This window comes from Oryx dammah, unplaced genomic scaffold, assembly GCF_014754425.2.
Source record: "Oryx dammah isolate SB20612 unplaced genomic scaffold, SCBI_Odam_1.1 HiC_scaffold_16, whole genome shotgun sequence".
NCBI classification, from domain to species: domain Eukaryota; kingdom Metazoa; phylum Chordata; class Mammalia; order Artiodactyla; family Bovidae; genus Oryx; species Oryx dammah.
Genome location: NW_024070200.1, coordinates 2,747,517 through 2,760,005, shown reverse-complemented (window position 1 = coordinate 2,760,005; position 12,489 = coordinate 2,747,517). Strand labels below are relative to the sequence as shown.

The following is a 12,489-nucleotide window of genomic DNA, read 5'->3' as shown; positions in this document are numbered from 1 at the left end:
GCGTGACTTCATGGAGGCCGCTCACTAGACTGCAGGAGGCTGATTAGCCACTCTTGCGGGTTAACGGGCCTCCTAAGAGTCTCGTGAGGAGCCTCCCCTCCCCACCCTCTCCAGGTTGCAGGGTTCAGAACCCAGGAGGAGCACGTCCCGGAGAGGGGCCGGGAGAGCTGCTCCAGCCCATCCTGCGGTTCGGCTGCCTCTGCTGCTCGGTGCCCGTCTGGTCTGGGCGCCGGGGCCGGGTGCCGGGGCTGGGACAGCCCTCCTCCCCCCACTGCCCGGGGTGTGCGGATCCCCATATGCTCTGAGTGTCCCCGCCAGGGCTGCAGGGAAGCCAAGCAGCCTGATGCTGCTTATAAGTAATTCATTCCCATTCTGGGAAATAAGAGAGTGAGCCGAACCTTCAGGTCATTCTCCAGACAGAGTCAGGCATGGCTGTCAGGAGGCGAGGCTCCCCCAGCCACTCCAGGGCCCGTGTGAGCCTTAGGAATACTTCTCGGCTGGATGGGTTCCCACCTGGTGAACTGACAACCGCTATTCTGTTAGGCAATAGAATTGAATTTTACAACCATTTAACGTTTGAGAATTCAACCACATGTTCTCATTTAACAAATAAAAAAGAAGGATGAGGAAGCGAGAAAGGAGGACGGGGCATTGTCCGCCTCCCGCCGCGGCAGCCTCACTGCGCCTCCAGCCAGCGGCCTCTCGCCATCCCACAATGCGCAGGAGCTCCGTCGTCCTTTGGTCCCATGAGGCCCCCAAGTGTAATCAGCTTAGCTAGAGAAGCAGGTTGGTTCTCAACTAAAGAAGCAAGCTTTGTTCCAAAGCTAGGAATTCTCCAGGGTCTTTTAGATTATTTATGCTTTTGGCATCTCCTTGTTTTGAACCTAAGCCCCGCACCAGGGCGGGTCACGGTCCAGCCAGCAGAGCGCTCGCCCGCCGCCACCCCCGGGAGGACCGGAGCGGCCGTGCTGGCTGTGCTCCTGCCTGCGCTATGGGGCACCCTCCTGCCTTCCCTGGGACACTTTGGTTGGGTCAGACTCTGCTGGCCTGAGCCGTTTTCCATCAGCCCCAGCCAGGCCAGCTTGGGAATTTCTGGAGATACAAAGGTGAGCACGAGGTTTCTGTCCTTGCTACAGTCTTGAGAGCAGTGGGAGGCTGCACCCTCGCCCCGTCTGAATCAGAAGCAGCGCTCGTCTTTGTAGAGAGGCTGCTGTGAGCGCAGCATGAGCAGTTGTCAAGCCTGGCTCCACTGTGGAACCAGCCCTGCCGGGCCTCCCACCTAGTTCCATCCAGTCTTCCCACGGTGGCACACTGGCTGGCATGTCACAGGTCTTGGAGCTGCCCATCTGGGTTTCCCTGGAGTTGGTGGCCATTCCTTCGAGGGAAGAAACTCAGCTTGGTGGCGGGGGTTGAGTTTCAGTTCAAAGAGTGGGAGCCCACTGCCAAGACCATCCTGAGTTCAGGCTGCACTTCTTTCCCAGCCTGCAGAGGGCAGGGGCTTACGGAGCTGCCCTGCCTCTTGTCAGCAGAAGCATCTGGAATCCAGCCAGGGCTGGAATGGGTCACAGACGGCACATGCAGGTGGGCAAGCCAAGACACAGGGGCTCACAGCAGCAGGAGCCGTGCTGGTCATGCGCGGGGCTGGGCCCTGCGCGAGCTTCTGGGTCACCTTGAAGCCTCTGCTCCCACCTTTGTAATAGTAACAGCAGTCCCCCCACCAGATGGAGGCTGCAAGGAAGCATCCTGTGTGAATGCTCGCTCTCTCAGGCAGGGGCGACGGCTGCTGGGGAATGTGGGGTGGGGGGCGTGATTCCAGGAAGCTCCACTTTTTTGGTCTTTATCCTGCCTGAGCTCTGAGTTTATTTACCTGAGTTACTGGCTGATGCTGAAATGACAGATGAAGACCTTTTCACCGTCTTCTGAACATCTTTGAGGAAGGCAGCAGCATGTTTAGAGTTGGGAAGCGGGGGGTTGTATAGGGAGCTGCGAGGGGTGCTGGGCCAGGGTCGGGGTGGTAAAGGCCGCTTGGGCTGCCAGCTCCTCTGTCGTTGGGCTCTCTGCAGGGCTGGGCTGTGGAGCCTGTGGGACAGCGAGGTTTCAATCAGGGTTTCCAGAATTGTTATTTAGAGTGGGAGACGCAGATTCTGAGATCAGGTGTGTGCTCCCTGCCCAGACCCTTGTCTGCGTGTCCGTGGCAGACGCTTGTCAGGCGGCTCTGCTGAACAGCAGTGAGCGGCGTGTGGTAATGCAGAGGCCGTGGGTGCTGCCTGGCTTCCACACCTGGGCTGGCCTGGGATGCTCCACTGTTGTTTTAAAAGCTGGCTGTGGAGGTGCTCACGGTAGGAACAGGAGGCACAGCTTTGCAAGCCCGTGGTTCTGCCTGTGAGGATTCTGTTCAGCAGCAGCTTCTCTTTCCCAAATGCACTTTTTTTTTTTTGGTAGTCATCCTATGGTATTACATTAGCTTCAGATGTACAATATAGTGATTCAATATCTTTTTATAGTTTCAGTTCAGTCTCTCAGTTGTGTCTGACTCTTTGCGACCCCATGAACCGCAGCACGCCATGCCTCCCTGTCCAACACCAATTCGCGGAGTCCACCCAAACCCATGTCCACTGAGTTGGTGATGCCATCCAACCATCTCATCCTCTGTCATCCCCTTCTCCTCCTGCCCTCAATCTTTCCCAACATCAGGGTCTTTTCAGTTACACAGCATACAAAGTTGTTATCAGCTATAAAATACTGACTGTATTCCCCATGTTGCACATCACATCTTTAGTCAGTTTGTTTTATAATCCTCTTCGCCTGTTTTGCCCCCCCCGACCCCACCCCCACCTGTAACCACTAGTTTGTTTTCTGAATCTGTGAGTCTATTTCTGTGCTGTTACATTCGTGTTCTTATTTAGACTCCACATTTAAGGGCTTCCGTGATAGCTCAGTTGGTAAAGAATCCACCTGCATTGCAGCAGACTCCAGTTCGATTCCTGGGTCGGGAAGATCCCCTGGAGAAAGGGTAGGCTACCCACTCCAGTATTCTTGGGCTTCCCTTGTGGCTCAGCTGCTAAAGAATCTGCCTGCAATGCAGGAGACCTGGGTTTGGAAGATCCCCTGGAGAAGGGAAAGGCTGCCCACTCCAGTATTCCAGCCTGGAGAATTCGATGGTCTGTATATAGTCTATGGGGTCACAAAGAGTTGGACACGACTGAGTGACTTTCACTTTCCCTTGTGAGTGAACCACATGGTGTTCGTCTTCGGCTACCTCCCTAAGTGTGGCACTCCGCAGATCCAGCCACGCTGTTGCAGACGGCGAGGTTTCGTTCTTCCGTGGCCAATGCTCCGCAGTGTGGATGCACCACACCTTCATCCGTTCCTGTGCTGATGGATGCTCAGGTTGCTTCCATGTCTTGCTGTTGTGAATCGTGCTGCTGTGAACAGCTTGATGAGGTGCATATATCTTCCAAATTAGTGTTTTCATTTCTTTTTTTCAGATGAATGCCCAGGAGTGGAGTTGCTGGACCGTATGATGGCTCTGTTTCTAATTTTTGTGGAGTATCACTCTTTCCCACAGTGACTGTCCCAGTGTACATTCCCACCAACAGTGCACTAGAGTCCCCACTTGTCCACATTCTTGTCGACATTTGTTACCTCTTGTCTTTTTGATGGTAGCCATTCTCATTGGTGTGAGGGGGTGATACCTCACTGTGGCTCTGATTTGCATTTTCCTAATCATTACTGATGTTGAGCATCTTTTCTTGTGCCTGTTGACCATCTGTATGTCTTTGGAAAAATGTCTATTCAGGCCCTCTTCCCCTTTTTTAAGTTGGATTGTTTATCTGATTTTGAGTTGTATGAATAATTTATATAGTTTGGATATTACCTCCTTATCAAACATCATTTACAAACATCTCCCATTTAGTTATCGTCGTTGTACAGTCTCTAAGTTGTGTTCGACTCTTTGCGACCCCACAGACTGCAGCACAGCAGGCTACCCTGTCCTTCCCTATCTCCCAGAGCTTGCTCGAGGTCATACCCATTGAGTCAGCGATCCTATCTAACCATCTCATCCTCTGCTGCCTCCTCCTCCTTTTACCTTCAATCTTTCCCAGCGTTAGGGTCTTTTCTAATGAGTCAGCTCTTTGCATTAGGTGGCCAAAGTATCAGAGCTTCAGCTTTTGCATCAGTCCTTCCAGTGAACATTGAGGCTTGATTTCCTTTAGGATTGACTGGTTGGATCTCCTTGCAGTCCAAGGGACTCTCAAGAGTCTTCTCCAACACTACAGTTCAAAAGCATTAATTCTTCGGCTCTCAGACTTCTTTATGGTCCAACTGTCACATCCATACATGACTACTGGAAGAACTATGACTTTGACTATGCGAATCTTTGTCAGCAGAACGATCTCTCTTTTTATTATGCCATCTAGGTTTGGATTGCTCTCCTTCCCAGGAGTAAGCGTCTTTTAATTTCATGGCTGCAGTCACCATCCACAGTGATTTTAGAGCCCAAGAAAATAAAGTTTGTCACTGCTTCCTCTTTCTCCCCTTCAGTCAGTTCAGTTTAGTCACTCAGTCATGTCTGACTCTTTGTAGCCCCGTGGACTGCAACACGTCAGGCTTCCCTGTCCATCACCAACTCCAGGACCTTGCTCAAACTCATGTCCATCAGGTTGGCAGTGCCATCCAACCATCTCATTCTCTGTCGTCCCCTTCAGCTCCTCCTTTCAATCTTACCCAGCATCAGGGTCTTTTCCAATGAGTCAGTTCTTCACATCAGGTGGCCAAAGTATTGGAGTTTCAGCTTCACCATCAGTCCTTCCAATAAATATTCAGGACTGATTTCCTTTAGGATGGACTGGTTGGATCTCCTTGCTACCCAAGGGACTCTCAAGCGTCTTCTCCAACACCACAGTTCAAAAGCATCAGTTCTTTGGTGCTCAGCTTTCTTTATAGTCCAACTCTCATATCCATACATGACTACTATAAAAACCATAGCTTTGGCTAGACAGACCTTTGTTGGCAAAGTAATGTCTCTGCTTTTTAATATGCTGTCTAGGTTGGTCATAGCTTTTCTTCCAAGGAGCAAGTGTCTTTTAATTTCATGGCTGCAGTCACCATCTGCAGATATTGGAACCCCTCAAAATAAAGTTTGTCACTGTTTCCATTGTTTCCCCATCTATTTGCCATGAAGTGATGGGACCAGCTGCCATGATCTTAGTTTTTTGAATATTGAGTTTTAAGCCAGCTTTTTCACTCTCCTCTTTTACCTTTATCAGGAGGCTCTTTAATTCCCCTTCGCTTTCTACCATAAGGGTGGTGTCATTCTGCATATCTGAGGTTATTGATATTTCTCCTGGCAATCTTGATTCCAGCTTTTGCTTCATCCAGCCCAGCGTTTCTCATGATATACTCTGTGTATAAGTTAAATAAGCAGGGTGACAATATACAGCCTTGACGTATTCCTTTTCCTATTTTGCACCAGTCCATCGTTCCACGTCCTGTTCTAACTTTTGCTTCTTATCTTGCATACAGGTTTCTCAGGAAGCAGGTAAGGTGGTCTGGTATTCCCATCTGTAAGAATTTTCCACAGTTTGTTGTGATCCACACAGTCAAAGGCTTTAGTGTAGTCAATGAAGCAGAAGTAGATGTTTTTCTGAAATTCCTTTGCTTTCTCCATGTGGGTGTTGACAATTTGATCTCTGGTTCCCCTTTTCCAAACACAGCTTGTACATCTGGAAGTTCTCAGTTCACGTATCACTGAAGCCTAACTTGAAGGATTTTGAGCATAACCTTGGTAGCGTGTGATACGAGTGCAATTGTATGGTAGTTTGAACATTCTTCAGCATTGCTTCTTTTGGAATTGGAATGACAACTGACTTTTTCCAGTCCTGTGGCCACTGTTGAGTTTTTCAGATTTGCTGACATATTGAGTGCAGCACTTTTAACAGCATCCTTTTTTAGGATTTTAAATAGTTCAACTCGAATTCTATCACCTCCACCAGCTTTGTTCATAGTGCATACGTGTGTGTGTGCTAAGTCACTTCAGTCATTTCCGACCCTTTGTGACTCTCTAATCTGTAGCCCACCAGGCTCCTCTGTCCATGGGATTCTGCAAGCAAGAATACTGGAGTGGGTATTCTTGCCATGCCCTTCTCTAAGGGATAGTCCCGACCCAGGAATTGAACCCACATCTCTCAGGTCTCCAGCATTGGCAAGTGGGTTCTTTACCACTAGCTCTACCTGGGAAGCCCTTTGTTCATAGTAATGCTTCCTGAAGCCTACTTGACTTCACACTCCAGGATGTTGTTGCCTTTTCATTTCTGGCCGTTTCTGCTTCTCTGCTGGTCAGTGTGGTCAACAGTGTGTCTCTCCGTCTTCACCAGAAGGTCTCCTGGGCTGTCTTATCCTCCTCTCCTTCCCTCCACCACTGCCAGGGCCAGAGCTCCGCCCCTCCCGCACACACTCCTGCACACACTCCTGCATGGCCATCACTGCCTCTCAGCTCTGGGGTGCCCCACTCCCGCCACAGCTGCCTGAGTTCTCCTCCTAAAACTTGGCTCGGGACGCCACCTGTGCTTGACCTTAAATGGCTCCACAGGCCCTGGAGTCAAGTTCCAGTCTTGGGGTGACACCCGTACCCTGGCGGCCTGGCCAGCTCAGGCTGCCTTTTGAGGGCCTGGTGCAGTGGGGTTCCCAGTGCTGGCCATTGCTGTTACCGTGCCGGCCTCCCCTTTCTCCCTGTGGTCTAGAGCATCCACCCTGCGCTTGCCTTCCTCAGTCAGCACCCTGTTCCCACGCTGCCCCAGCACTCACTTCTTTCAGACCTTCGAGGAGCTTCCATTGGAGGTGGAGGGCCCCGCGCATGGCCATATCCACCCACAGCAGAAATTAGACTGTCAGGCAAGTTGTCATCATTTTGCAACTCCATTTCTAAGTAATTCTGGAATATGGGTTTTGATTCCTTGTTACTGATCATCACAAATAGAACTAGTAACAGGTACAAGATGTCTTCACCGTAATTCATTAGTGCAGCTCCACGTCGTCATCCGCTTGCCCAGGATGTGAGGTAGGAGATGCTGGCTTATCAGAGCTGTTCAGAGATGTGCTTTATTACCTGGTTCCCTTTCAGTCCTGGCCTCTTTACGGATGTTCTGACACTGAAAACAAAAAAACAGAAACCCATCTTCCCAGCGCTAGCAGTGTGATCCAGGCTACCTCGTGGCAGCTGTGACCATGGGCAGCACCAGGTCATTTAAAGTCTGGAACGTCACCGCCTCTCACAGTGTAAGCAGGTATTTCAGCTTTAAGAATGACTTTAGCAAAGTATCAAATCATGAACATGCTTTCTGTCTTTTCTGTCTTTCTTTTTCAAGATATAGCGTCCCTCTTTTCTGTCCTTGTACAAATTACTAAATCACTGCTTTGGGATTCGATTAAGAGAATTATTTTTCTCTCTTTAAGTTCAGGTATAGTTGATTTACAGTGTTGTGAGGTTTTTAATTAGTTTTTATTGGAGTATAGTTGATCCACAGTGTTGTGTTAGTTGCTACTAACAAATATAGCAAAGTAAGTCTAGCAAACAACTATAGCAAAGTAAATCAGTTATACATCTATCCACCCTTTTTTAGGTTCTATTCCCATATTACAATGTTAATTATTGCTATACAGCAAAGTGATTCAGTTATACATACACATATATATATTATTTTCCATCATGGTTTATCCATCATAGAATGTTGAATATTTATGAATATTAGAAAATTCCATCAGAGAATATTGACTGTTGTGCCCTGTGCTATATAGTAGAACCTTGTTATTATTCTACATGTAATAGCTTAGCATCTACCAACCCTAACCTCTGAATCCATCCCTCCCTTAACCCCAACCCCTTGGCAACCACCAGTCAGTTCTCTAGTCCCTGATTCTGTTTCTGTTTCATAGATAGGTTAATTTGTGTCAAGTTTTAGATTCCATGTATAAGTGAAATTATTATAGTATAATTACATGTACAAATTATTATATATATAGACAAAAATTATATGTCTTTCTCCTTCTGACTTCATTTAATATAATAATTTCTAGTTGCATCCATGTTGCTGCAAGTGGCCTTATTGGCGTTATCCCAGATCTTTATCCATTCATCATCGATGGACATTTAGGTTGCTTCCATGTCTTGGCTATTACGAATAGTGCTGCTGTGAAGATACAGGTGCCTGTATCTTTTGGAATTATACTTTTGTCCAGATATATCCCCAGGAGTGGGATCGCTAGATCATGTTACCTCTGTTTTTAGTTTTTAAGCAACCTCCATACTGTTCTCCACAGTGGCTGCACCAGCTGACGTTCCCACCGACAGTGCAAGAGGGCCCCTTTCTGCACACCCATCTCCAGTGTTTAAGTGTTTATTTTTTGCAGACTTGTTAGTGACAGCCATTCTGACTGCTGTGAGGTGGTGCCTCATTGTGGTTTCAGTTTGCGTTTCTTAGACTGAGAGACTTCTTCAGTTAAATGTTTAGCTGTTGAGCTCAGTTACAGAGCCTGAGCATGAAATATTATGATTTATGACAAGCCTAGTTTTTAGAAAACAGGTGCATCGCTTAGCAGATATTTAAGATGCTCATAACATTTCATGTCCCAGTACACATAAATATGCCTGTGTCAGGCACTAGAATGTTTAGCGAACTAACGCAATCTGTAATTGAATTCATCTGGTCACAGCATTTAATGAAGACATACTCAGTGTCAGTTCATGCCTTTAGGTAACAAACAGGACATATTATATAGTAATTTATGCAGAAAAGCAATTTTATAAATAGTGAAAACCAAATAAATGCCACCTTTTGTTCTAAATTATATGTTTAAAAAGTAGTCTTAAAGGGAAAATGTCTGATCTGTTGAATAAAGTAATTAAAACTTTTTTTTTTTCCATGGGAGCGAAAAGCAAAACAGGAGACAGGAAAATTACAGTGTGTCTGTGTTAGCTGGACTAGTGTCCTAGTTAACAAGCCCCGGATACCCGCGACTTAACACATGCCTGCTGCTCTCTGCTCCCACAAGGCTGGCTCTCGCCCCGGCGTCTCGCGGGTGGTGGCTGACTGAGCCCCTGCTGTGCACTGTGGCCACCGCAGCAGGGACCACTGAAGGGAAAGCCCTCTCGCCAGCTCATTTATGCTTCAGCTCAGGAGTGACGGACTACTTCCGCTCACAGCCCACTGTCTAGAACCTGGGGGGGGGCGGGGCTCTCAACTCCAGGGGCTGTGACAAGCCCTGGGGTGCTGGGGAGCTGTGTTTGGCGCCACCTGTCTGCACCCCATAGACCTGTGTCCCGGCAGCCCGGGAGACCCTCTGGGAGGTAGGCCACCACAGAAAGGCCCTCGACTAAATGTTTTCTCTTTTGACCTGTCTCTCCCGTTCAAAATAAGTTCATTTATACACAGGCTTTTACACTTGTTCTGGAAGACGCTGACCTTGTAATGTGAACTCTCTGTCTCACTAGGGGTGGAGCTCGCTGCTCACTCTGAGGTGCTGACCCAGGGTGTTTGTCACCATGGACCTTTCTTCACAGGAGTGGTTCCTAGTAGGGCAGGTTGACGATCCCAACATAGAATCATTTTAAGTTAACATTTTAAAGTGAGAGTTTGTTTCTCAGCTATTTCTGTAGTTTACTGCTGCAAGTAGTTTATTTGCTACAGGTCTTTTAATATGTAATGTTGGAGCCATGGGATGTCTGTTTTAACTCTGTAAAAGACTTTTAAAATACAGTTCGTTTTGGTGTAGAGAAATCATCATCTTTAGGAAATTTTTCCAGTAGTAACAGACTAATACTTTTAAGCTAAATGCATGTGGTGAGATTTTCCCATTGCAGGATCCATGCCTGTACGATCTGGTGATGACTTGGGCTGTCCTCTGACGCCAGTGACAACTGTGTGGGGTGGCCGAGAGCCTCCCGCCAGTGAGCCTAGCTGCACCACCTTCTTCCTGCTTTACGGTCAGAGTGACGCATCCTCTAACTTAGGCACCAGAAGCCAAACCGTTCAACCTGGAAAATGGGCAAAAGCCTTGATGGGTACTTCACAGAGGAAGTGCCCCCCATAAGCACATTAAAGGGTTCTCAGCATCACTTGTTATCAGGAACATGCAAATTAAAATGATGACAAGATGCCACTTTACTTCTACTAGCATGGCCAACATGAAAAGGTACCCAGAGTGGTTGCTGGTGAGGTGTGGGCTGCAGGTGGGTGTGTGAGATGGGGCACTGGCAGCCTCTTTGGAAGTTAAACATAGAAACGTCATAGCCCAGGGTCCCACTCCTATGTGTTATTCAGGAAAAACCACATGTTCACCCAAAAGTCTCCTCCAGGAATGACGACAGCAGCTTTGCTCCTAGTAGCACAGTGTGGAAGTGACCAAAGTGTCTGCCAGTAGGAGACACTAACTGTGGCTGTTACATGCACGGAATATTACTCAGCAGTGAGGAGGAGTGAATGGCTGCGTGTCCTGTCCAGAACATTACACTGAGTGCAGGAAGCTGGGCCAGGGGGAGTGCGGGCCTTGATCCTGCTCCCCTGGACATCTAGACCAGACTGACAACAGTGGCTGCCTCAGGGCAGAGGGTGTTGGCCAGAAGAGGCCTGAGGGAACTTTCTGGGTGATGAAAATGTTCCGTGACGGGGTAAGACATGGGTTACTCGGGTACATTCACTTGTCGGCAGTGATGATGCTGACCTTGTAAGATCTGTGCACTCAGCATGTGTGGAGCCCAAGGTCAGAGCAGCCAACGGAGGAGTTGGAATGCACCTTTGCCTCCTGGCTTAGCCACCTTCTCTCTGGGATCTTGGGCAGATCTCTTCATGTCCACGTCCTGATGGCCTCATGTGTGAGCTGGGGCAGTAATAACCGGGTATGGTTGTTATGAGGTTCAGTGACTGTTGGCTGTTGCTCTTTCTCCCAGATAAACTCTTAATCAAATATAATTTCTCTTTAAAGCCTCCTCCCACTTCTTTTCCTCTTAAAATTAGTTTAATAAACAAGGAGAAATGTAAAAAGGAAAATGAAGATTCCAGGAGGCTTCATTAGTCAATCGTAATTGGAAGGATTAATGCTGAAGCTGAAACTCCTAGTACTTAGGCCACCTGATGCAAAGAACTAACTCATTTGAAAAGACCCTGATGCTGGGAAAGATTGAGGGCAGGAGGAGAAGGGGACGACAGAGGAGGAGATGGTTGGATGGCATCACCAACTTGATGGACATGAGTTTGAGTGAACTCTGGGAGTTGGTGATGGACAGGGAAGCCTGGTGTGCTGCAGTCCATGGGGTCACAAAGAGTCAGACACGACTGAGCGACTAAACTGGACTGAATTCTGATTAGGATCAAGATTACGCAAAGAATGAATTCTCTCACCCCGGACCCAGAATTTGCTGCTAACGGTTGTGTATGTGATGAAGCTCATTGTGAGGCCCATGCTGATGTATTAACCCGTGCTTGGTGGCTCAGGGCGTGTGCTGATGGCGTCTTGACTCCTCTGTCTCTGGCGTGGCAGGGCTGCAGTGTGGCACCAGGCGGGTGGCCGGGCACCCGGAGGCCTTGGTGACTCTCATGCGCGATAATATTCTCCAGCCATAGAGTTCAGCTGCACACGCAGTGTCATTTCTTCCTTTGAAGAACAAAATCAAAGTTCATAGCTTACGTGAGCCGTGAGTCATCACACGAAAGTGGCTAGAACGTGTGCCTTCTCTCTGTTTATAGGAGCTGTGAAACTGACGAGCCTAGCCTGTGGAAACCAGCACGTCTGGGCTTGCGACTCCAGGGGTGGCGTTTACTTCCGCGTTGGCACCCAGCCGCTGAACCCCAGTCTGATGCTTCCGGCCTGGATAGCGATTGAGCCGCCTGTCCAGGTAAGCAGAGGTTGCCTGATCCCAGCTCCCCAGTTGGCCGGTGAGGTGCTGAGCTGGGGAGAGGCCGCACCTGCCGGCGAGGGCCTCCCAGCAAACAGGGCGGAGGCACGTATCCGGGCTCCGGGGGCTGAGTGTGCCCGGGGTCTGCACACGCTCATCCCCTGGCGTTCCAACTCGGAGTCTGGTGTTTGTGGAGTTTAGAGCTGAACAGGTTCACGATTATCTGAGCCAGGGTTGCTTTTTCTTTCTCAAAATTGTTTTGTTTCCTTTTAAAAATGAGCATCTTTTTTTAAAGCAAGTAATATCCAAAGGGAAGAGAGTAAAAGTCCCATAAAGATCTTGTGATGAGACAGCCTGTTATTGTGAGTGCCTTTTCTGTTTTGTTGAAGAAATTGTTTTTCCTTTTACAAAATAATTTATTTGCTGCATCAGGTCTTAAGTTGTGCATCACGCGAGGCCTGTCTCTGTGGCGCAGACTCTCTGGTTATCACGCGAGGCCTCTCTCTGTGGCGCAGACTCTCTGGTTGTCTCGCGAGGTCTGTCTCTGTGGCGCAGACTCTCTGGTTATCACGGGAGGCCTCTCTGTGGCGCAGACTCTC

At 48.5% G+C, this 12,489-nt stretch overlaps 1 protein-coding gene across 5 annotated transcripts in view; it reads left to right on the top strand.

Moving 5' to 3' along the window:
• TECPR2 (tectonin beta-propeller repeat containing 2) overlaps positions 1-12,489 on the top strand; it is a 102,886-nt gene that overhangs the window by 65,426 nt on the left and 24,971 nt on the right. For all 5 annotated transcript variants that reach the window (XM_040256877.1, XM_040256876.1, XM_040256875.1 and 2 more), the window contains exon 17: positions 11,742-11,890. In XM_040256877.1, the coding sequence (XP_040112811.1) occupies positions 11,742-11,890 (149 nt within the window). The remainder of the gene's footprint in view (positions 1-11,741; positions 11,891-12,489) is intronic.